Here is a 25,658-nt window from a genome sequence, read left to right as displayed (position 1 = left end):
TCCATGTGACAGAATATTTAACTTTTACACCATTTCTACCCAAAGCTTGTTTATTAATAACTGGCATTTATAGCACGTGTAACAATGGAGGCCCTTAATGCAGGGAGATCATGTTTAGCTTAAGCTAAAAATCCAGGCAGAGAGAAGCAGCCCAGCATTGAAAGAACAATGTGATCACTTAACTCCAGCTCAGAAACATCGAAACAGAACTCCACTATGATGGATACAGGTGACATGTCCAGCCTTGCTCAGCTGGACAGTTGTCTATAGAGATTTTCTTTAGACATTGCTGAGACTTTAGTAAGAGGCAGGTATTAGAGGAAGGGGGCGAGATGGAGGTAGAAAAGGACAGAGAGATGGAATGGGAAAGAAATGGAGAGGGTGGCAGAAAGAAGGGGGCACACAAAGATGGGGTGAACACAGGAAGACAAAGAAAGGAGAAATGTGGAGACCGTGGAGAGAAAACAGATTTGAAAGTGTACCAAAAGAAAATAAAGAAGGGTGAGCAGAAAAGAGTGATAGAATGAAGAATGGAGAATACCATACACAGCCAAAAAGCATTCACAGAAAGAAATGTGAAAGCAAACAAAGAGAGATTTACCACTGGAGGGTGGAGAGAAATGGGAATGTGGAGAACAGACTGTTCTACAGTCACTTGCTGAGAACAGACAAGCTGCCAGGGGACATCACAGGCATCTTTGCTCTCCTCCTGGCCATCCCTCCACTCTACAGATACCCATCTACCTCCTACCTGACAACTCTGCTGCGTGCCCATCTGCATCTCCATACTCAAATTCCAGGGTGGGGCAGTCCACAGAGCCCTGCAATGGAGAAATCTTTGTGGTAACTTGGGAAAAGGGTTGACCAAAAAGAGCTTATACCCTCATTTCATCTTCTTCCTCTCTTGGAGGCCAAGGTTAGATCAAGAAGACAACTAGAAGAGTCCCATCTGGGCCTTTCAGTCAGGAAATACTCCCCACCCCCACCCAAGCCAAAGCTAGAAGCTCACTGCAGGGTTGGGCTGAAGATTCCTATGTAGAATCAGAAACTCTGGGCAAAGGCCCACGATCATGAACATATATGAAAGCTACAATCTGTGCCCATATCTGATCTACATAAACACAGAACTGAAGAACATCTAGCTGATCTCTAGAAAGACAAGACAGATGAAAACCAAAGAGGTAAACTGGATTCTGACTTCAGCTCTCTGTCATTAACCCATTGTATGATTTTTAAATCATGCTATGGATCACAGTTCCTCATCTATAAAAAGAGGTCCTTCAGCTCCAATATTCTGCAATTTTAGGACTGTCAAATAAGGTAGCATTTCTACTTCAAACTGTATTAAAGGCTAGATTGCCTATGATGTTGTATGTATAAATCTATAATCCCATTTTAAAAGTATTTTTAATATAATCCTCTCTCCTAATCTCTTTAAACATTTTGGGGTATTTCCTACCAATATATTAACAAACATGAATTTTTAAAATGTTGAATCTCAAATAAAATAAAATAAAATAAAATGTTGAATCTCACCGCTTGTCACGTACTGTTATGTATTATGTGATCTTCAACAAGTTACTTAAGCTCTTTGTGCCTCAGTGTGGTATAGAAGATATCCTTGATCCTTGCCCCCTCACCCCACTTCCTGGAACAGAGCTCCTAAAACCTTTGGAATTTTCTGAGTGATGGAAGTGTCTGTTATTCATCCCTGTCAACCATACTTGAGTTTATACTAACGAGGTGACTCACAGTGAGAGTTTCAAAAAAGGGGCTCCAAAGAGGGGAAAAGACTGGAGACTGAGTTTAATCAAGTGGCCAATGGTTTAACTAACCAGGCCGAGGTAACCAAACTCCATATAAAAACCCTGAAACAATGTGGTTTGGGCACACCAATGTGCTAGGAGGGTAATGCACCAGAGAGGGCATGGAAATTCCGTACCACTCCGCCTCCACACCTTGTCCTACGCCTCTCTTCATTAGGTTGTTCCTGAGTTGTACCCTTTATAATAAAATTGTAGGCATAAACATAGCACTTTTCTGAGTTCTGTGAGTTGCTTTAGCAACCTGAGAGGGACAGTCATGGTGACCCCTGAATTTGTAGCTGGCCAAGCAGAAGTGCAAGTATTTTGGGGATCCCACTGTGGCTAGCATCTGACCCTTAACTTGTGGGCTCTGTGCTAACTACAGTTACTGTCAGAACTGAATTGGTATCAGGCAATTGTTGGAAAATGACGTTCAGTTTTATCATCTGTAAAACAAGGATAATTCATGGGGTCATTGTAAGAACTAAAATGAATTAATACAGGAAAAGCATTTAGCACACCAGCCAGTACCTGGTAGCACTATGTAGATGGTTGCTCTACTTAGAATTTTACTTATTCTGCTTACAATTTTAATATTATAAAGGCATTTTTCTCATATTATTATAACTTTCCCTTTAAACAGCAAAGTGAGGAGTTCCCTGATAGCCTGGTGGTTAGGATTTAGCACTTTCATTGTCACCATCCAGGTTCAATTCCTGGTCAGGGAACTGAGATCCTGCAAGTCGCGTGGCATGGCCAAAAATCAAAAAGAATTAATTAAAATTAAATAAATCAGCAGTTAAGTGGACAAATTTCTACTGGCTTACTTCTCTATTGTTGAACTTTTGTTTTTATTTTTTCTTTACATGTGGCTGTAATACATGCATACATTTTTTCATATTTATGATCTTCTCTAAGGACAGATTCTTATAAAGGGAATTAATGTATCAAAAGTTCTTAATATTTATATGGCTCTTTGTACATGTCAAGTTGTTTGCCAAAACCACTTTGTCAACTTACACTTCCAACAAGGCAATTTGGGTTTGAATCTGCTATAGCAAAGAGTTCCAAACTTCTGGATTACAGAGACCAATAAGAAAAAAAAATGGTGGATGGTGAGAAATGACATAAGATTTTTGATGTTTTATCTTGCTGAGCAGAAACTTTAAAAAATTTCTTAAAGTACATATATGTATTTAAAAAAAAACAGTTTAATATCCCAAAAATGGAAAGGTCAAAATATCAGCACGAGTCATTAAAAGCAGTATTTTTGAAACTTTTTTGACTGTAAGTCAAAGCATAAGTAAACTTTACGTCATATCCCAACACACACAAAACTGGAACAAAAGATTAACAAAATATTTACCACTACTATATGTGGTACACTAGTATTTCCTATTTATCTATTTCTTTAAAAAAAAAATTGGTCTCAACTCACAGGTTACACCCTACAGTTTGAAAAAAAAAACAGTTTTAAATTACATACATCCTTTAAATTTAATGTACTGAATTACATTTTATGGAAAACTTATTTCAGTGTCTTGAATTTTCCTCATTTTGCTACAAACCAGTTAAACTTTGCCAAGGTCTTTGGGACCCAATTAAACCAAGGAATCTGGTTGTAAGAGGCCTGAGGTGAATCCTTTGGTTAGGTTAAGAATCTTTTTATGAAGCAATCAATCATTCTCTAGCTTCCTTTTAAGGTTAGGATATCTATACACTAAGCCACTGGGAAAGCGTAGGTCAACGGTGCCCCTATAAACACAGTGATGTATGAGGCTCTCTTGCGCCAACAGTAATTCTCTTCAGGTAATTCTTAAAGCTCCAAAGAGGAAAGAAAATCATCTCCCCCAGGACTGTCTTCCACAGGTATGCGAAAGGAGGGAAGGAAGGAGAAGCAGATGGTCATCTTTCTGAGAGTCAAGCAGAGTGTGGTACCCAGGTTTTGTGGTGACAGGGGATATACTGACAGGTAAACGCGGCTCTCCTGCTGCAGTGGGAGGTGAAGGAAAGCTCATATTTCTGGCCAGCCTCTGGGCAGGCAATGAGCTAGGATGGAGAGGATCACTGCAGTTGTTGACCACCACATGAAAAGTGCACCTGCAGACAATCAGGAGGCAAACGGCGGTGCAGGTGGAAAGCTGAGTCTCTGGAAATTAACACCCTGGCAAGAGTAAAGTACCATCTGAGCCTTTTCCGAAAGCAAGACTTGATAGGTAGGGAAGGGCCTCCTCGTTCAAGAGGAGTTTTAATTCACCACAGAACACATCATTCTGAAATTGTTTTACTCACTCCCACACTGTCTGTCTCCCTACTTCCACAAGAAATGTTAGCTCCACAGAGCAAAGACCTTGTCTTGGTTACTGTTGTACCCCTAGCACCTAAAACGGTGCCAGGCATATAGAGAGGACTCAATAATTGTTGAATTAATAAAAGACTCCCCTCCCCTCCCCAAAAGCCATTTGAACAAGAACAAGGTCTCTGTAGGGGAAGGAGGCACAGGGTGCCCTAAAGACCAGATTCATACTGAGGTAGGGAGGGAGACAACATGATGCATAAAACCTTGATCTAGTATGGCAGGATGGCTGAGCTCTGCCTCTGAAAGGAGGTGTGACTTCGGGCCAGTCTTTCTACCAATTCCACTTCTCTCATCTAAAAAATGGATACTTGTCAGTATCAAAATAGAAAGCATTTGTGAAATCCTGTTGGAACTGAAATATAATTCAAATGGTAAACCATGGACTGGGATGCCTATGCCCTGGCTTCTAGTACCAGTTCTGTCCCTTGATGATGAAAACATAGTACTAAGGGCTACTATGTGCTAACCAACTACAAGCACTGTGCCTGCACTAAATTAAACATTTCACATCCATTTATCTCATTTTGACTTTATAATAACCTTCTGAGGTAGGTAGTATTAACCTCATTTTACAGACGAGGAAACTGGAGCTCAGGGGTTGGCAATTTGACAGAAGTCAAACAGAGTGTAGATGGCAGGGCTGGGATTCAAAACCTCAAAAACCTGGTCTGACTGACCCCAAACCTGGTACTCCTGGCCACTGTGCTGGATGTATGATCTTGGGCAAGCTACTACTGTCTCCCACTTCTGTAAAGGCCAGGGCTGAAACCAGGTGATCTCTACAGACCCTTTCACGTCTGACATCTTGTGGTCTGTTCTGATTCCCGGCTCAGATCCAGTTCTACTCTTGGCTACTTGATGGAAACTGGCTAGATGAAGGCGGTTGGAGAGGTGATGTTAATTCACTCCTTTCATCCTCCTAATTAGGATTTAATAACAGAGAACATTCACACTCCTATCTGTGGGTCTGTATCCTGGGGTCGATCCACCCACTCGCTCCGGAACTGGCCCGCCTGACTCCTGTCTCATTATAACCCTTACGAGGGAGGGGTCCTGATCCCATGCAAAACGCTCCCTCCAGGGCCAGCCAGCACACGGGGGTAACGGGAAGGGCCGAAGTCCCGCGGCTCCTCTGATCGACGCGGGGAGCCTCGGAGTGGGAGGGCGGCGGCTCCCCACGCCGGCCCCTCTTCGGGGCCGGGGGGCCTCTTCTGCGGCGGGGATCGGGCCTCCCACCCCTCAGGCCAGTCCCTACACCACTCCGCGCCTGTTCCCTCCGCTGTAAGCCGGCCTGACGAATTCCCACTTCAGGGGGCTACAGCGATGAAGCGAGATAAATATCTGAAAGTATCTGGGACACTGGATATCACTCTCTATCTTCGCGCCCCCAAAAGGGAGGCTAGAGGGCCGGGAAGCCCCCGACCCGCAGCAGGAGACCGGCGGAGAGGGTGAGGGTCTGCAAAGCCCGGAGTTCAGGCTGCGGCTGGCCCCGCAGGTGCCCGCTTTGAGGGGCGGCTCAGGGCGCGCCGGGGGCTCCGGGCGGCGGAGGGGGACGCGGCCGAAGCACCTCAGCCGCCGTCTCCCGCCCCGGGTGTCTCCCGGCCCCAACTGAAAGCCCTCCGGGCTTCTCACCTCCGACTCCCGCCGTTGGCTTCTGAATGCTTCCCGGCCCTTAGGCGCCGCCGGCTTCCCTTTCCCGCTGCCGTTGCCGTTGCCATTGGTTGGCGGGCTCCCAGCCCCGGGCGCCGCGGGATCCTCCATGCAGCTCCAGCCAGCAGCTCCCGTTTGCCTCTCAGCGTTCTCTGCCCCGGGCGACCCCGCCGCCGCCGCGCGCTGGGAGCCCGGCCCCGCCCCCTCCACAACGATCGGCTGCGACCGTCATCCGCAGCCCCGCCCCACAGCGCGATTGGCTGTTACACCTCGCCAAGCGGGACTTGGAGGTGGTGGGGGGCTCATTCAAGGGATTTTTCTCCCCCTCACCTTTTTTCCTCAGTCCTGCGGCGTTATTGGTAAGCCTGACACTCCTGGGTCTGTTCCCAGCTCCACCTCCCAAATCCTGGACCTTGAGCTTTAGCAGGTTAGCTCGACTTCTTACTCGGTGTCCCTCAGGCCCCACCCCCTCCCAAATAGAGACCTTTTCGGGGAGCTCTAGTCTCCGCCTCCTGCTCCACTGCAGTGTCAGTTTCCCCAGTATCACAGACCTCTGCCCCCCAAATCCTGGTTCCTGAATACGTCCCAAATCCCGCTTCAGTCTAAGGTGAGGGATGGCACCAATAGTTGGTCAAGGATACTGCAGGAAACCAGGGACTCTCTCTCAGGCGAACTCATTCCACTTGGAGTGAGGGCTTGACTGGGAGACTGGGGGTTGAGGGATGGGGTGGGGCGTTTTCACTTTACTGAAATTTCTGGTGCCTTACCGAGTTGTTCCTGGCCATCTGCCTTTCTCAGCTGAAAGGGGATATCTTTCTCCTGGTGTGAGCTAGGGAGTAAATGTTGATTGGAGAGCAAGCCCCTACCCCAACCTGTTCCCCAGTCCTTTCCTTCATTCTAGGATCCTTCCTAAGGGCTGTTACCTGGGGCAGATGAGGCTGTGTGGTTTGCCCACTCTAGAATTTACCTAAAAAGCATCTTATTGTAAATATGTATGCAACCTGGGATGGTGATAGAAGCCCCAAATGAGCAGGCAGAGGGGAATGGGTGGAATTGGGGGAGGGAGGTTGTTGAACTGCCGCTATGTTCCAGACATCGCACTTGACTTTTCCCAGATTTATCATCTCTCTCTGACAGGTTGTTTTCATTAATCCAATACTACTGATAAAGAAATAAGGACTCTCAGAGACTAATTACTTCTTGCTTGCAGCTCGCAAGCTCAGCTGCGAGCTGAGCTTGTAAAGAATCCACCTGCAATGCAGGAGACCCTGGTTCGATCCCTGGGTCAGGAAGATCCCGTGGAGAAGGGATAGGCTACCCACTCCAGTATTCTTGGGCTTCCCTGGTGGCTCAGATGGTAAAGAATCCACCTGCAGGGACTTCCCTGGTGGTCCAGTGGCTAAGACTCTGTGCTCCCAATGCAGGGGGCCCAGGTTCGATACCTGGTCAGGGAACTAGATCCCACGTGCTGCAACTAAGGCCTGGCACAGTCAAATAAATAAGTAAAAATAAATATTATTTTAAAAAAAATCAACCTGCAATGCAGGAGACCTGGGTTTGATCCTTGGGTTGGGAAGATGCCCTGGAGGAGGGCATGGCAACCCACACCAGTATTCTTGCCTGGAGAATCCTCATGGACACAGGAGCCTGGTGGGCTACAGTCCATGGGGTCACAAAGAGTTGGACACGACTGAGAGACTAAGCACAATGCAGTTCCTAAGGTATCATATTCTATCTTGTTTCAGTGTCTCTCACTGGAGGAAACTGCTCTTCTCTTGGCTAACTTCTTCCTTAAAAATTCTATTTAGTCATCACCTCCTCTTCCAGAGAATCTATCTTTTGACCCTCCTCAACCCACTCAGGCTGTGCTAGTGTCAGTCAAGTCTGGCTGGGTCCACAATCCTCATATTTTCTACTATATCCCCAAAGTAAGGGGCCGAAAGGAATTATCCCCCTTGTTGCATCATTTCTCTCCCTCACACTTTCTTCTGCTAATTAGTAAGTGACAGATCCAGGCAGAGTTGAGTGAGAGCACTCCTTGGAGCTTTCTGGGTTCCTTTCTCTCCCTGGTCTCCAATACCTCCTTACTCTTCCTACTCATAATTTTCCTTTCCTCTCCCCACCTTCCACCCACCTCAACCTGGATATAAGCTCTTTGAGAGTAGCTTTTGTTCATCTGTGTTTGCTCGTTTCTGTGTTTAACACAGGCTTTCCTCTGTACTATCGACTGAACAATGTCTTGTTGTGGGGGGCTGCCCTGTGCATTGTAGAATGCTTAGCGCAATCCCTGGCCTCTCTTCACAAGATGCCAGCAGGACCCTCCCCCTACTTGTGACAACCAGAAATGTCTCCAGATACTGCAAGATGTCCCCTGAGGGGCAAAATCTGTGGTTGAGACCCACTGGTTTAAACAGAATTGAATTGATACAAATTTCCAAGAAAGTCTCTGGCTCAAGGCCTAAATTACTTGATTTTGGAATTTTTTTTTTTTTCAGGGTAAAATTTTGTTAAGCTCTTAAGATTCATACTCTGCTTTGAAATTCACAACCCACGCCTAGCTCATCACTGCTTCAGTGTGGTAGGCCTGCCACAGCACAACCCATTGAGGCTTCTTAATAAGAGTTAATTTTTCTACCTTCCCTTTCCTTGTACCTCTCCTCCTAAGCAGTCAGAGCTCTAGGATTGACAAGCTCAGAACTTCATATTCTTCTGAGTCTAGTCAATCAACAGGATCCCCAACAGTGATGGCAGACAGGAGTGGCCCTTTGGAGTCTTCATTCCTTTTCTGACCTATCTTGAGGGCGAAGGGAGCAGTCATCTTCAACTGGGAGTAGAATTGAGGACAGTGGTCAGGCCCCCTCTGGCATCTCTGTAAAGCCATTTGCTGAGCCTAGAGCTCCATCTGGCTTCACTTTGGGAGATGGGGTTTTAAAAAGTGGTGCTATGGAGATTACAAAGAATCAACATGGGGAGAGACCTCACTCCAGTATCTTTTCTACACTGCACTCGAATGGGAGACAGTGAAGATCAGACATCTATCTGATCATTAGAGGCCCAGACTTTTAGAGCTTATCATAAGGAGGAAGATATCTGGAAACAACTACTGGAAGAAGTAACAAGGAATCACTGATTAACTTAAAATTGAAACTGTAGGCCACGGAATTGGCACACACACAGTTTCTTTTAGCTTATTTGTCAACAAAAAGGAGTGGTAGCCATCAACATCATTGATCACAGAGGTGACCATAAATAAACCTTGGAGCTAATTAGGGGCTGGTGTACATCTTGCAGAGATGGCTCCTGTGCTGAGTTATTTTTAAAACCACATTACCACTTTCCTGTCCCAAAACTTAGGTATTGTGAGGCTGCTGGCAGAGGGCTAGAGAGAGGTATAAATAGGTATAGTTACAAGGACCAAACATGTCCATTTCCCCCATAAGCACTCCACTTTAATCCAGAGGTCAGATTTGTGATTAAATAGATAACACCCAGCACTGAAAAAGCTTAAAAATAACATTGCAGGAAGTCTTAAAATACCTAGCTTTGAGGATATCGGGCAGCCAGGATAAAATAGTAGGAAAAGGATAGAATACCCTCTTCGCTCCACCAAGAACACATGTGGCTGTAATAAGGCAACTGAGGCTGTAGAGCCCTAGACTGAGACAAGGAATTGGTCTTTATACCGATTAGGTGTCTGAGTGTCTGCTGGGTCTTTAAGCAGTATTTTAAAACTGAAATCAGGTCATTAAATCTTTAGAAGATAAACATTATCCATTTGACAGGCAAGAAAACTGAGGCTCTGAGTGGCCAAATAATTTGGCTAAGTCACACAACTTGTAAATGGTAGAGTTGGTCAAGTCAGCCTGACCCCAAGCTCTTTCCACAATACTACAAGATAGAGAAACTGCACTGCAGTAGGTAGCCTGGAAGGACCCTGTGAACCTGAAACTAAGACCGAGGCAGGCACTCAAGTTTCCATCTTTCACAAGAGTCAAACCTTGCTGCAGCAGAGCAAACCCTATAGCTGGCTCACAGTCTCCACTGCTAGCTGCTGCATCTGCTTTGAGAAAGGGCCAGCTTTGAGCCATTACCAATTACCTTACTACTACATCTAGCCAAGGAGAAGAAAGGAATATGGCAGAGAATTGTCTTTAAGGCAGGTCTCACCTGACTATATCATAACCAGGGGATGAATCCAACTGCTTGTTCTTTCTCAACTCCCAGTAGAGTAGCAAGATAGTTTATCCAGCCCCATGGCCCTTAGTTTAGATACAGAGGTCACAGAGGCGTGAGATTCTGATAGGGAAGAAACCATCTTGCATACAGGATGTAGAACTAGTTTAGGTTGTCAAATAAAGTGGCTATCTTTAGTGGCTATTTCTCAAAATGAGAAAGAACAAGTAGCTGGACTGATCCTCTGGTTATGATTTAGTCAGGCAAAACCTGACTTAGAGGCAATTTTCTGCTAGATTCCTTTCTTCTCTTTGGTTAGAGGTAGCAGTCATCCTCAAGTCAGGGGCGTTTGGTCCCAAACCATAGGATGCTGCCTTTCTGTGCTCTCCAGCTAAGGGCAGCACAGGGAGGGCTTGGGGAACCAAGAACCAGGCTTTATTTAGTTTCTCTGCCTTAAGCCTGTATGTCTCAACTCCCCAAAGGGGTGGCTCCAAGAAAACAGGTTCTTTATACACATAACAGGGTGGGCAGTGGGGGGAGGGTGACATTTATGATTGGAGGGATCCACCATGGGATAAGGGACTCAAGGCTAAGGCTGCCTATTGGTAAGTGCTTCAGCTTTTCATATCCTTGCGCTACAGTGGGCTCTTTAGCCCAGAAACGTCTCTCATCTCGGAATTCCTAGTTTACTGAAGCAAGGAATACTATCAGCACCAGAATCCATTTTAAGAATATTTTATTTATCTTTTGAGATTACATATTCATTATTGCTGATCTAATACAATCACTTAGACATAAAGATTTCCAAGAGCCTCTCAGAAATGGCAATCATTAGAGGTTTTATTTCCTTTCAGTAAGATGACAATGAGAACTAGATGATTATTTATATATATATGTATGTATATATAGTTTAGAATTGTCCACATATAATTTGCTGGTGTTGCCTATTTTTTTCTGTAATTTTCCTTTATTAAAAAAGCATAATGCAACAATGCATCTTGATTTTTTTTTAAAACCATGACAAAGTTAATTTGGAGAAAACCACAGGAGCAGCAATTTCAGATCTGTTCAGAGAAAAGCCAAGCAGCAGAAAAGCTTCGTAGGAGCATGTGGCCATGGGGAGCCGTGCTCATATAGGAGGGGAGGATTAGGAGCCAGGAGGGCAGAGGGAAGGTAGACCAGATACTTTTTTTTTTTTTTTTTTGAATGAGAAAAAGAAAATATTTCTATTAAGAAAGCAAAAAAAAAAAAAAAATCATTGAAAATTAGCACAATTCATTGCAGAGAAAATGGTAAGACCTCACAGGCCAGGGCCACATATAAAGAGATCATTGGTCTTCTTTCCCAGGCTTCCAGATACCTAGAAATGCATTTAAGGTGAGAGCCTAGGATGCATCTAAGTGAGGGAAGAAGACACTTTTGTTCTGATTACCTGGGCAGAAAGAATAATGACCGAATTCCAACACCAAAGTAGAACCCAAATACTCAGGAGGCCTGGACCTCCTTCTCATTAATGATTATGACACAGAGTCCCCAGAAAGAAAGGATGGTGATCACCTGAAACTCAGAGGCAAACACCTCACCATGGGCAGCAACATGGGCAACCTAATCTAGAAGCCCAGTGTGGCTCCTTTTTCATGTGGAATGGTCTCTTCACCATGGCAAGGTGGAGTGTGCGCTGACAGGATCAGCACATGCTTGTGGGTTCCACAGGCAGCTGCCAGGCTTTGCTGAGAAACAACAGGTTATGACTTTTGGCTTAGGAACATAATAGGCTAGGGTCCGGATATCTGCCTAATGGAATCATCTCTGGATATAAGATGAGAAGAAAAATCTCATCTTTTGAATCTTCTGCAATTAATCCAGTTAATTAATACAAAAGCCAGAACTGGGTAGGCAAAAGGAAGAACTGAATGGCCTAGTGGAATTTTCAACATTTATGATCTTCTCCATGAAAAAATATAGCCACGTATGTGGCATTTTTCCAGTACTTGCTAAGATATATGGCCTCTGAGGAACCAGATTCTATGGGTTGAGACTGTACTATTTAATGAGGCAAGCAGCCATTTACCTAAGGTCCACCTTCCTACCTCCAAAAGGAAGGTCATTTCCAGACTAGCTCTGTGGCTATATGTGAAGACCAGAAGAAGTTAGAGAAGGTAGAAATTGGAGGGCAGAATTAGGTTGGGAAGGTTATGGTGATCCTGGGTGGTCTGGTGTTTCCTTGAGTCACCCTAGTCTTGAGACTTTGAGGCAGACCAGGACAAGGGAAAAAACAGAAAAACAAAGAAAACTGAGAGTGTTAAACAGGGTTGGCAGAGGGAAAAAGGACTGATTTCATTCCAGATACCTAGGGTCACTCCAGACTTTACCTCTTGGAACCAATCTGGTCCCAGTGGAACCTTTCAGACTAACAGGTCAGTCTCCAAAAGGAATTCAGCTCTTAGGTGGGACACAACACTTCAGGCTGCTCATATTACATTTTTTTGTAATTTCGGAGTTTACTTAAGAAACTACCTCCAAAACACAGAATCCCAAGATAGAAAAGGGCAGAACATAAAGCAATATCCCAGCAGAAAAGAAAGACCACAGACCAAATTGCAGAGATATTAGATCTCAGTTTCATCAATGGCAATGGCCAAAGGGATGAATATTTGATAAGGTTCAAATTAGTCAACTGAGCTGTGATCACATGGATTCAGTTTACAGTGTCTTCCCTGGATAGCTTAGCCAGTTAAGCTTCAAAGCCCTTCCCAGGAGACAAATATATTCTGCTTCTTTAGGGTGCTGAGCTGTGGGCTGCATTTCTGAAGCCCTGCTCTCCCGGGTCCCTTGGAAAGTAAGCCACTTCCTGCTCAGCTTTAGAAGGAGTTTTAGGCAATCGAAGGAAGTTTCGGGAAGCAGTGTTTCACAACAAGCCTCCTTTTTTCTGAGATAGTGCCAATCTGGAGGGGGCCTCCTGGGAAACTATCCAGTTAAATGACAAGGAAGTAAAATTATGGGCCCCAGTGGGGCTGGCCCTCACTTCCTGAGCAGAGGCTAGGTGGGTTAGAAAGATGGCAAAACAAATGTCTGACAAACATCAGAGCTGCTGAGGAAATAGTAGAGGCACACTCCTCTTGGAACCTGAAAGTGTTAAAATGGACATAAATATTCAAGGGGAAGAAAAGGAGTCCTGGGTAAGGAAGGAGACTCCCAGGAAGCACAGGCACAGCTGAGATCTTGGTGCAGTTTGCCAAAGACACAACACTCCTTCCTTCCCAGCCATTTTATAAAGAAGGCAGTGATAGAGAGGATCAAGGCTGGGAACCCAGGCCGTGTTAACTCAATGGCTTCCTAAAGGCCTCACCTGGGGAAGGGCCAAAGCTGAGAAAGGCAGCTGCTAAAAATTTATTCCAGAAAACCCCAGAAAACAAGGAGTCTGGAATCCACAGACGAACTCCTGAGCCTGGACTAGAGGACGATGACCAGTGCTGAGGATTCCGAGTCAGTGGGGAATGATGCAAAAGATGCACCAGGAACCCCATTTCCTTCCTTCCTCAGCCTGTCCCCTGTGGCTCTCACAGCCCTTGGGACAGCAACCACACTCTGGGCCGAGGAGACAGGCACAGGATTCTAGATTTTAATAAATAAATAACCTAACATAGAGGGTGAGCACGGCGGGCAGCTTATTGGAGAAGCAGTTTGCTGGGTTCTTTCCAGTATAGGAGTTCTATTCCTTAAAACTTCCGGCTTGAGTTACAGGAACTTAATACCTACAGGGAAAAAGAAAGATGAGACTGATGTTATCAGCTTGTGGGGATGCTGGGACATGAAGAGACTGCCTGAAGGTATAAGGAGGAGGCAGGCACTTTTCTGGCGTGTGTGGTGAGGGTAGATAAATGCAGTGCTTTTTCACATCAATGAAAAAGGACAGTTTTTCTCTAGACAGGGGTATACATCATATCAAGAAGATGAAATGACAAATCAAGAAAGGGAACATTATTTCATGTTTGGACATGGCCTCAAAGAATCCTTTGGGGGTGGCAGTGGGGAGAGTGGGTTTATTTTTCTGAGTTCATGGAAACATGGTGATGGATGCCAAGACCAATTCCAGTGCAGGAAGCTCATGACTACCCAGGCTTCCCCATTTCTAGGGAGTTCAAGGTACCTGTAGTAATTGGGCTTGAAGGGCCCATTTTTGTTGAGCCCCAGATACTTGGCCTGTTCATCTGTCAGCTCAGTCAGGTGGGCATCAAAGGTGGGCAGGTGTAGGCTGGCCACATACTCATCTGAAACAGATCACACAAGACCCGGTATAAGCATTCATGCCTCTTGTCTGGCTGTTCTCTCCAGCTTTAAAAAGAGAAAAGTGTCAGTCGCTCAGTCATATCTGGCTCTTTGCAACCCCATGGACTGCAGCCCGTCAGGCCCCTCTGTCCAGGGGATTCTTCAGGCAAGAACACTGGAGTGGATTGTCATTCCCTTCTCCAGGAGATCTTCCCAACCCAGGGATCAAATTTGGGCCTCCTGCATTGCAGGCAGATTCTTTACCATCTGAGCCAGCGAATATCCCAAGACACCTTCTAATTCTTGGAGCTCATCTTTTGCTCACTGGACCCCAATTCTAAGGAATGGTTGCTTGAGCTTAAGCCCAGTGCTTTTCAAAGGCATAACATTTCTTCCTTACAAGCTATTTCAGCCTGGAACCTTTCCTTCTCCACAGAAAAGTGAGAGAGAAATGAAAGCGGCAAATCAGCCTGAGAATGCAAAAAGGATGGGAGAGTTGAGGGACTAAAAAACAGGAAGCTCCGACGTTAGTTCTGCCCTAAACTTTATACTCTGGGTCACTCAGGAAAACTGACACCTGTGGAGCTCTGAAAAGAGTGACTGAGAAGGATCCTACACTATTGGCTTTGCTTTCAGTCCCCCTTGTTCTTAGGGGTTTCTATTTATATTCTCTTACCTAAATACATATTACTTTTTCAGAATTTTGTGTCACTTCCTATGTATTGGTTTGGTCTCCCTAACTTCATTAAACATTCAGTTATGGACTATTAGACTTTTTTATATTCATCCAAAGTGTCTATTATAGGGAGAATATATCAACTGCTCACAGTTATTGTGCATCTAATGCTGAAGCAAAACAAAACCAGAAGCTGATTTACTCCCCCGATCTTTGGTTTGGGAGTTTATAAACATACTCTATCAGTTCAGGTGCTTGAAGCAGTATTCTTTAAAAATTGAAGGCAGTTTAATGCTTCTCTTATATGAAACAGCCACATAATTAAACTCTTAACAGAAGCTGTCCAGAGTCTTTCCTTTGGCCTGAAATAACAGGGTCAGAGTTAGGAGGTGGGAGTAGAAAAGTTTGGTAGGGGCTATTCAGCAGCCTAGAACTGGAGTAAGTCAGATGTCACAAGATTTTCCTCTCTCTTGGGGGGAAGATTTTTTTTTCCTTTGAGATTCTTTTCTTGTATAATAGACACTTTGGGAAAGTTCTGAAAATTCAGATAGGTAAACTAAATCACAGCAAAATGTCCTGACTTCATCAGGGCAACCTATTTGGAAAATGTGATAAATCAACTGGGGATGGAGTTTAGCTCCTACTTTACAAGATGAAAATATTCTTTTTTTATTCCTAAGAAATATAATGTCCCCCAACTTCACTTAGTCTCTGACTCTGAGCTACTTGGTAAGGAAGAGGATAAAAAAGCTCATGCTTACCCATTTTCTTGGGCAACAGGTAGACATCTTGCTTATAGCGACCCTCAGGAGCATTGTAGAGCTCTATCAGGGCTAGAGCCTAGAAAAGCAGAGATGGATGCTGATAGGCCACTCACAGCAACCTACCCTGTATCAAGTGAAACCATCATAGGCTAGGGCCCCTCTCCAGCCCACTGCTTCCCCACTCTGGAGACCTTACCTGAGTTGTAGCAGTGATTGAGAGCACAAATGTAGGCACTGTGGAGCAGCTTAGGTTCAGCAGACGGCCCTAGAGTGCAAGGGTTAACATACATAGAGGTTGGTTAGATGGAGTCTCTGACTAGGCGCAATGTGAGAAGAACATGACTGCCATTTTCCAAACACTTCTCAACTAAAATGCTGGACAAAAAGCATTTCAATCAGTGGAAATTAACTGATTGACCTTTGAGTGAAATGTTAAAAAGTTCCGGAAAATCTGATGAAGGTAAGAAGATAAAAGATCTCTAGGTTTATGTAAAAAGGAATAGAAAAAAAAAAAAAATAGAGGTGGTCACTTGACACAGGCTTATGCCATGGAAGGGTATATTTCTCTTGAATTTTTACTTTCTATTACAGAATATCTTCCTTCTGGGGCATTGCTATTCCTTTGAAAAAATGTCCTATACAATGGTCTGGCCAAATTCAAGGGCAATCTCTCCAGGTTGTGATGAGATATTTTTTGCTTTAGGAAGCTGCGATAGTTTCTGTGCTGCTTCTTCAGCCTGGTTCTCCTGAATTCAACGGCAGTCATGTATTTCCAGTGGGTGATTCAGAGAGTTAGAAGGACTAGAACCTTACCCCAATGCCATCCTTTACTACTTTATTTCCTAGGAAGCTTGACCATAGTTTTTTTGCTCAACCATAGTAGCCAAAAACAACTGTGGTGCTAGCTTTTGTCACCAAAATTACTAGACGGAACCTCTCAGGGCAACTAGAAATAAGTCACCAGACAGTGGGCTGACTTTAAAGCAGTCAGTGAATATTTAACAATGCTCATCCTCTCCCTGTACATCCTCTTGTACATACTTTATAGATGCCCTAAAGTATTTGAGAAGGTGAGAAAAGGTGAAGAGAATAGGCAGAATACTCAAAAATTTAAAGGTCCTTAGGTGAATACAGCATATATTTTACATTTTTATATTGTTTCTTTAATTAAGAAATAAGACTGAAGATCAAAACTAAGGAAAGTATTAGTATTCTCCTTGTAACCTTGGTATCTTTCCCTGAAGAAGAGAAAAGTGTCAAGGTAAAAACAGGGGGCATTGTTACAGCTGTCAAAAATCTAGGATAGGGAAGAGAAACTGTCAAGAAAGGAAACATGGTCAAACACTGACATGAAAGTCTAAGTGGAATGAAAAGGCAGGACTTCCCTGGTGGCCCAACGGTTAAGACTACACTTCCAACGCAAGGGTTGAAGGTTTGATCCCTGATTGGGGAATTAAGATCCCACATGCCATGAGGTGTGGCCAGAAAAAAAAATGGAATCGAAGTCAGGAGGAAGGCTGAACTAGAAGTCATGAAAGTCACTCAGTCATGTCCAACTCTTTGCGACTCCATGGACTATATAGTCCATGGAATTCTCCAGACCAGAATACTGGAGTGGGTAGCCTTTCCCTTCTCCAAGGGATCTTCCCAACCCAGGGATCAAATTCAGGTATTCTGCATTATGGGCGGATTCTTTACCAGCTGAGCCACCAGGGAAGCCCAGAAGAAGTCACAGGGAACGATCAATCACACAACCAGTACATAACTGGCTGGCTCAACTTAGGGGAATGGACACTCAGAAACAAGGGATCTATTAGCAAAGAAATGACCTTCCCTGAGTTTGCCTAAGACTGTCTGTCTTAGTTACAGTCAGGAATATCTACTTTGTGCCTACTGATTAAACCATCCCACAAATGACATTATCTCCTTGTAAGCATCACTCAAAGTGTCAATGGTTCTACCCGTTAATTCCTTCTACAGTAATGTCATTGTCTGACTCAACCTGTAGAGTGACATGGAGAGACAGCATAATTGGTGAAAAGTGGGGAACCAAAATAGTTTTCTTAATTGCTGAATGAAAAGACCTTTCACAATTAGATATAAAATCCATTTGGTAAAGTAGTTAAGCCTCTTCTTAAGAGGAGTTGAAAGTGTGAGAGAACGTGACGGGGAGGAGACCTGGGTACTGCAGTTTCTCCTGCCAGGGGTGAAATCTCTCCACCAGCCACAGATCTTACCTCTGCCAACAATACTATCCTCTTGCCGTCAGGCCATATTACATGGTCAACTTGGGATCTCACTCGTTCCCACGTCAGTTCTGGTGTCCGCAGACTCGCCTGGAACACATACAGCAAGCACATCATTAGCTGTGCCATGTCCCACTTTTTGGATGGAAAGATGTTGAAGGGAGTCATTTCAAATAGCAAGTTGAAAGAAGCAACCAACATGCCAGATGGAGAATACCTGTCCTGGGTTGTTTAGGACTGTTCCATTTCAGGGGACTTAATCTTAGGCCCAGCCAAGGGAGGGATCACTCAGGATGTCATTCCACAACATATACTGTGCACCAACTCTCTGCTAAGCACAGTAAAAGGTGCTATGGGAAATACAAAAGAAACCAAAGACATGGTTTCTGCCTTCAACAAGCTTGTGCTTTGGTTTGGGACACAAAACAATACATTTGTGAGGGGATAAAAGCCTTTAATACTTATGAAGCAGCATGCAAACAGTGCAAATTAATACAGTGCAAACTGAACACGTAAGTGCTGAAGAGACACAGGAAAAGGAGGGTCAGAGCTGAGTGAGATTAGTTAGAGAAGGCTGAATGCCCTACACAGAGCATGCGGGGGCCCAGGGTTCTGCCCTCATGTTCCAATGTCCCAGGTTCCACCTTCTCAATGAGGGTGATTCACCCTAAGGTTACAGAAGCTTTGTGACCTAGGTGCAAATGTGAGGTAGCCTTTAGAGCAATGCTTCATGGTAGAATAAAGCTCCCAATGGCTCACCCTCCTTCCATTTCTGTATAGTGTATATTCCGAGGACAAGAGAAGAAATGTTAAGTTTATTAACGGCAGCAATCAAATAACAGTCACAGGGTTTAGACTTAAGACCACAACTTCCTTCTTCCAAGAGGCAATGCCTAAAATAGAAAGGGAGTCTGTACTCTTAAGACTACCCACTGGCTCAAGTGGTAACACTGAGAAATTCTGCCAAATAGTAGTTTTCAGACAAATAAAGAGAAACACTTTAGTTATACAACATTCATTTACTAGAATGTATACTATATTCTAGGCATTTTAGCAAAGAACACTATTATAGATAAGACTGTGGACTCCCCTACTGGAGCTGTTTATTGACAGAGACTGTATCTTTTCTTTACTAATCTAGTGGGAAAGAAAGACATATAATTATAATTATATTCAGTATATTTAGGACTTTATTAATGGTCTGGACCATTTCTTTATTAGGTAAATGGGAAATATAAAATCTGTTGAGATGTCAAGTTTCATAAATTAGTTCAACTTTTCTAGAGGGCAATTTGGCAGTAGCTAACAAAATTATTTATTTACCTAATCTTTGCCCAATCAAATTCACTTCTGGTTTCTATCTTATAGAAATACTTGTTCAAGTTCAGAAATATAAGTGCCCAAGAATGTTTAGCCCAACATTACTTGTAATAGCAAAAAATGTATATCAACATGGGAATGGCTAAGTAAATCAGGATAATTCCATACAATGGAATATAACGTAATTCTTAAAAAAAATTAGTAGATCTGTATTTGTTAACAAGAAAACTATACATTATTGTTAAGTGAAAAAAATCTAGTTGTAGAAATAATATACTATAATCTCAATTTTGTAAATTTTTTACTTCTTTAAAATATATTTATCAATATATTGCTTGAATTTTAAATTAAGCAAGCATAGAATTTTAAAGAGAAATTTTATAAACAAACACTGTAAATAGAATTAAAAAAGAATTTGAATAAATAGGCCATTTTGGGAAGTGAAGGATATACAAAGTAATTCCTTAGCTTTCAGAAATATTACCATGGAGGACAATAACCATATAGAGACAAGAGATACTCCTTGGTAACACAGGCAACTTTTTCATTGAGATAATGGGACTTAAAGTATTTCAAGTTCTTAGTGTTTTATATTCCTAATCTTCCACGGGACAAGCAATCCTTGTGAGTGGAAGTAAAGAGCCAACACAATGACGATAAGAGTCTCTTGCTTTAGGAAGTATTCCCTGAAAAAAAAAGATATGGTGGAATTAAGAAAAGGGAACTTCTTAGGAACATCATAAAATGATCAATGTTTAGTAGAGGCGACTTATGACAGAACTGGGATGGCTATGATGCAAGCAAAAGACCTGAGGGTTTCAAATGGTGTTTGAAGAGAAACTTGGTTAAGTGACCCCTGGCACTGCCCAGGCGACTCCAATAATCTACTGAAGTCTATTTGCCGTTCACATTCCTTGAGAGAAGCATTTCCTATGGCTAGCAATTTTACAAGAATTTCGCTTAAAGACATCCAATGCCTTTTCTGTGAACTTATAGTCACTAAGCGATCTACCAGGAAAAAGACTCCCTATGCTCACTCCCTTCCCAAACTAGGTGTACATCCCACTGTAAAGCCAAGAACAACTGTGGTTCTAGTCCTGTGAAGCATGGAGTTGGCAGCAAGTCTCAGGTGGTAATTCTTTGGCTGGCAAAAACTTTCAAAGCATGTGCCCATAATGGTTTAGCTACTTGAACTGTGAAGCTTACAATCATACAGGCTGTCTGTGTGACACATATGGGTAAGCAGGTCTCTTTTCAAGAGAAAGGAAGTATGTGAAAGAAAGACTTGGCCAAAAGGCAGCTGAGAGCACAATCTCCATCATAGGTTCCCTGAGTATTTATGGTCTTATTTTTCAGAAAATAACATAGGTTTCCAACTCTTTCCATGAGTGATTCCATCTTAAAAATGCAGCAGTCAACGTTTCAAGGTTAGGTTAACTGTAAATTCTTTCACACAAAAAAAGACCCTTACACTTTTTATCACTAAAAAATCTGGATAAAAATTTACCAAACCACTCTCCTTTGCAGTTTTGCTGAGTTAACTTACAGTGATTCTCCTCTCTTTTTATCACACTCTGCATCCAGTCCATGTAGCAAATCCCATTGCTACACAATATATCACTTCTTCACAATATACTGCTACCTTCACATCACTTCTAACCACCTCCATTGTTTATCCATCTAACCCAAGCTACTACCTTCTGTTGCTGGAAATACTGAAAAGAGTCTTCTATCGTCCCTGTCACTACTCAAGCTCCGTAAGTGTTTTCGTCATATAACAGCCAGGGTACTCTTTTAAAACGTAAGTCAGATTTCATCAGTCATCTGCTCAAAACCTTCCAATGGCTTCTCTTGTACAAAGAATAAAATCTAAAGTCTGAGCCATGGCTTATCTCCTCGTTGCCTGCCTCTTATTCTCATCCCCTTATCCATTCTGTTCTTGCCACAATGGCATCTTTTATGTTCCTCAAACACACCAAGCACTCTTTTCTGTTCCTCAAACACAACAAACACTTTTCTACCTCATGGTCTTTACTCATTATCCTCGCTGAATAGTCATTCAAGCTTTGTGCAAATGTTATCTCCTCAAAGAGTCTTCTTTGATCGCCCTAACTAAACAGCATCCTTAATGCACTCATCTTTCTGTTTTACTTTAGTATCAGGCATTAACTGACATTAACTGTCACTGACAGTCACTGTTTCCCACACCAGAATATAAGCTCTAAGAAAGCAAGCATATTGTTCACTGCTACTTCTTCAGCCAATTAGTACTAAGCACAGAGCAGAGCAAGAACTCAACACAAATTTACTAAGGAGTGAATGAACATTCTGGAATCCATGATTACTTGAGTTTGCTATTTCCTTAAATTTCATTTATGTGCCCAGTGACACTACCATTGAAGATAGAGTAAACTTTTCCAAAGTGATTCTAAACATCTCCCTTTCTGGATCATTTAGTCGAGTCATATATTTTCTGCTAAGAAAGCACAAAGATAGTTGAAAGATGGTTCTTGGTAAGTATCAGTGGCAGATACTGGGGCCTACCTAGCAACACCTAAGTAGGTTTAGTCTCAGTGCAGCAGCTAGGGTGATCCTTTTAAAATTAAAAAAGTTATCCTTTTAAAACAGAAGTCATAAATCCGACAGTGGTTCTCTACTCTCAGAACACATCAGGAACTCTCATATTGGCCTCTGAGGTTCTATAAGAACTGGCTCATCACATCTCTGACCTCATTTCCACTCTTCCCTGCCCCATGCTCTTCAGCTCCAGTCACACTGGCCTTATTGTTGATCCTCAGACTAGGCAACTCATGCCTTAGGGAATTTGCTCTGGCAGTTCCCTCCTCTGGAAATGTCCTTCACCCAAAAGTCAACATGGCTAATTCCTTCAGCTTTGCTCAACCATCATCTCTGTGATGAGGCTCACCTTGATCCCTCTGTTTAAAGTCACAGCCTAGCACTCTTGATTCCCCTTACCATGCTCTACTTTTTCTTTTTATCCCCTGGGGCTTTCACATTCTATAAATTTTACTTATTATGTTTATTGTCCTTCTTCTCACTAAAATAAAAGCTCTTTGAGGGCAGGAATCTTCTCCTGTTTTGTGCACTGATCTCAAATATGTAGAATAGCACCTGGCATAGAGCAATCACACAATAAATACTTCTGATTGAGGGTAAAGAGTCTCTTGGCCTTTATTCTGAGAAATTACCATGTCTGGACTGCCTTTGGAGAAGAGATTACGAACAGAATTTGATTAATATAAAAAGCATGAGGAGATAATAGTGTAACACAGAAAAACAGGGAATTCCCTGGTGGTCCAGTGGTCAGGACTTGGTGTTTCACAGCTGGGGCCTGGCTTCAATCCCATAAGCCGCACTGCATGACCAAAGAAAGAAAACACAAGCCCAACCAACCAAAAAGAATACCCTAAACAAACAAACAAACAAATACAGAAAAACAAAGACAAAAACACTGGACAAGAAGTTAAAAAAAACCTGGATTCTGGGCTCCAATTTCATTTTTGACTCAATGACTATGACTGAACAATACACTTAAGTCTTTAGTTTCCCATCTGAAAATTAAGAATAATAATAATGCCTCGTGGGGTGCTAAGAGGATGAAATGAAATAAATTAAAAATATAAAAATTACATGACTACATTTGGAATTATCTTTATTTTAGAGCTTCTTAAGGGTTTGGAAGGGAAAATTTCTCCCTTTTCCCTTACTCAGAAGGTTTCTCCTCAGGGCTCAAAGTATGACCACTTCCCTTTAAGCTTTTTCATCTGGGGGCTGTATCAATCCAGAAAAAGACAATCATAGGCTAGACAGTTTAGAAATATTAATATCTTTGACCACTTAATAAAGGGGCAGTATCACACAAAAGTAAAACTTAACCAAAAACAAAAAAACCTCCAAACCAAAAAAACCCCCACAAACCTCAAAAATAAAAACTAAACAAATTACTCATTATACGCAAAATATCATGGTAAGACAAAGTAATGGAGTCACGCCACTCAAAAACCTCAAGGGTAGAAAGAGGCTCTGGTAGCTTGTTTTTTCCCCAGCTATTTTTAATAACAGAAGAATAGAACACAGAGTTAAAAAGAGAAACCAGTTAAAATAGATGTCCAACAAGCTCCCAGTATATCCACTGATCCTTACCTGGCATGCTGAAGCTCAATCAGAGCAGCCCTCAGTGGAGATGAAAGCATGCTCTGCTTGAGCCACTTACAGAGAGAAATATAGCTGTGCCAGAAAAGTGCCAGAAAAATTTAAAACCAGAGGCAAAGTCACACTGAGAGATACTTTGGTAAGTCTGAAAAGAAATAAATAGCACTTCTATTAACTATTACTTGGGCAACTTGGTAGGACCAAGTGTTCTGTTGGATCGGAAAATTTTTGATGACTATAATAAAATTAGAGAATCAAGGTGATAGATTTTCCAGGTTTGAGGAACACATACTACTGAACTGATTTTGACACCTGGAGATCCAATACTATAGTTTGGAAAATATGTTAAGGGAAGAGTTAGTACCATGAAAGAGGGAGAGAAAAAAAGAAACCACAATATTTGATAGACACAGTCAATCTTAAGCAGTGTTCTCATTCCAGCCTATAGATTTCTCGGCCTTGACTTGTTTCCTTAGACCAAGCTACTTGTCTCGCTTTTGTAGCAAATTCAAATATCCCCCAAATACTGACTAGCATACTGATTCACATTTGTTATATCCTTTTTTGCTCTTAATCCTAAACACAAAGATGAAATGGCTTACAGTACAAGTAGGCATCAAGCTTAGGAAGAAAACCAATAATTTGAAATGATTAAGTTGAGATGAAGAAGCTTTGTAGAATCCATACTCACAGGCCAAAAGGCTAGTGAGTGAACAGACTGTGAACAGCTCTGCCAGTACAGTCATGTTTAGGATGGCTGGTGACCCTGCTTCTTCTTCTTCTTCTAGTTTATGTTTCTTGGGAAAGAGAGAAAAAATAAAAGCCCCCAGTGATGAGTCACTTGATCTTACCACGTCAATCTCCGTGTTTGAATGTCCCATGTTACAAACGATGCAGCTATTCTTCATACGATCTAAATGCTCTCTGGTTACCACATTCTTATTACCTTAAAAACAGAAGAGATATCCACATGAAAAGGAATGAAGTTCAACTCTTTCTCATACCATATGTAAACTGAACTTAAAATGTGTCAGAGGCTGAAATTTAAGAGTTAAAACTATAAAACTCTAAGCAAAGCATGGGAATAAATCTTTGTGACCTGGGTTAGACAATGGTTTCTTAGATAATAATACCTAAAGCACAAGTAACCAAAGGAAAAAATAAACTGACTACATTGAAATTAAAAACTATGTGCTGCAAATGATACCAATAAGAAAATGAATTGACAACCTACACAAAGGGACAAAATACTTGCAAATCATATATATGATAAAAACTCTTAGAGATCAATAATAAAATTTCTACAGAACTCTTACAACTCAAAAATAAAATGACAACTCATTTTTTAAAAAAAGTTTTTGGCCACAGCATGTGGCATGCAGGATCTTAGCTCTTCAACCAAGGGTCAAACCCTGCCTGCATTGGGAGCTCCCCTGCATTGGAAGCACAGAATCTTAAACACTGGACCACTGGGGAAGTCCAAAAGACAACTCATTTTAAAAATGAGTAAAGGATCTGAATAAACATTTTCAAAAGATGTACAAAAATGTGTTGACATGCACATGCAAAGATGCAAATCAATACCACAATGACACAGCATTTCACACATACTAGGATGGCTAAAATCTAAAAATCAGAAAGTAACAAGTGTTGACAAGGATGTGGAGAAACTGTAACTCATGCATTGTTGGCAGGATGTAAAATAATGTAGTTACTTTGGAAGGTTTGGCATTTCCTCAAAATGTTAAAAGTAGAGTTATCATATGATCCACTTGTAGGTATACATCCAAAAGAACTAAAGACATGTTCACAACAAACTTGCATAAAGTGTTCATAGCAGCATTGTTCATAATAGCCAAAAAGTAAAAACAACCCAAGTGTCCATCAACTGAAGAATGAACATCACTGAAATGTGATATAATCTTAAAATGGAATGTTATCCAGCAATCAAAAGGAATGAAATACTGATACATGCTACAACATGCATGAAAGATGAAAATATTATGCTAGGGAAAAAATGCCAGTCACAAAAGAAAAACATATTGTATGATTGTTTATATGAAATATCCAGAATAGGCAAATCTATAGAGACACAAAATTTAATGGTAGCCTAGGGCTTGGGAAAGGTGGAGGGTAGAAAGAGGAGTGACTGCTAATGATGTAAGATTTCTTTTGGGGATGATAACAAATGTTGTGGAATTAGATAATGGGATGTTGTACAAC

General features: G+C 42.3%; 2 protein-coding genes and 1 non-coding gene across 8 annotated transcripts in view; 1 reads left to right on the top strand and 2 right to left on the bottom strand.

The window, feature by feature from the left end:
• The window catches only part of STRIP2 (striatin interacting protein 2), a 46,753-nt gene extending 40,768 nt beyond the window's left edge, over window positions 1-5,985 (bottom strand). The window contains exons 1-2 of the mRNA XM_043872874.1: window positions 5,797-5,985; window positions 752-821 (exon numbers count right to left, since the gene is read on the bottom strand). Of these exons, the coding sequence (XP_043728809.1) occupies window positions 752-821; window positions 5,797-5,925 (199 nt within the window). The 5' untranslated portion in view covers window positions 5,926-5,985. The remainder of the gene's footprint in view (window positions 1-751; window positions 822-5,796) is intronic.
• A 1,210-nt stretch (window positions 5,986-7,195) lies between these two features.
• TRNAG-CCC lies at window positions 7,196-7,268 on the top strand. The gene has a single exon. It is a non-coding gene; the product is annotated as a tRNA-Gly (tRNA).
• A 3,438-nt stretch (window positions 7,269-10,706) lies between these two features.
• The window catches only part of AHCYL2 (adenosylhomocysteinase like 2), a 178,825-nt gene continuing 163,873 nt past the window's right edge, over window positions 10,707-25,658 (bottom strand). For all 6 annotated transcript variants that reach the window (XM_043871889.1, XM_043871890.1, XM_043871891.1 and 3 more), the window contains exons 12-17: window positions 24,287-24,381; window positions 17,934-18,032; window positions 15,893-15,961; window positions 15,694-15,772; window positions 14,138-14,258; window positions 10,707-13,742 (exon numbers count right to left, since the gene is read on the bottom strand). In XM_043871889.1, coding sequence (XP_043727824.1) covers window positions 13,736-13,742; window positions 14,138-14,258; window positions 15,694-15,772; window positions 15,893-15,961; window positions 17,934-18,032; window positions 24,287-24,381 — 470 coding nt within the window. In that variant the 3' untranslated portion in view covers window positions 10,707-13,735. The remainder of the gene's footprint in view (window positions 13,743-14,137; window positions 14,259-15,693; window positions 15,773-15,892; window positions 15,962-17,933; window positions 18,033-24,286; window positions 24,382-25,658) is intronic.

The sequence above is a fragment of the Cervus elaphus genome, chromosome 18, assembly GCF_910594005.1.
Source record: "Cervus elaphus chromosome 18, mCerEla1.1, whole genome shotgun sequence".
Classification (NCBI taxonomy): domain Eukaryota; kingdom Metazoa; phylum Chordata; class Mammalia; order Artiodactyla; family Cervidae; genus Cervus; species Cervus elaphus.
The sequence above is the reverse complement of the archived record's forward strand: the minus strand, read 5'-3'. Positions and strand labels throughout refer to the sequence as shown.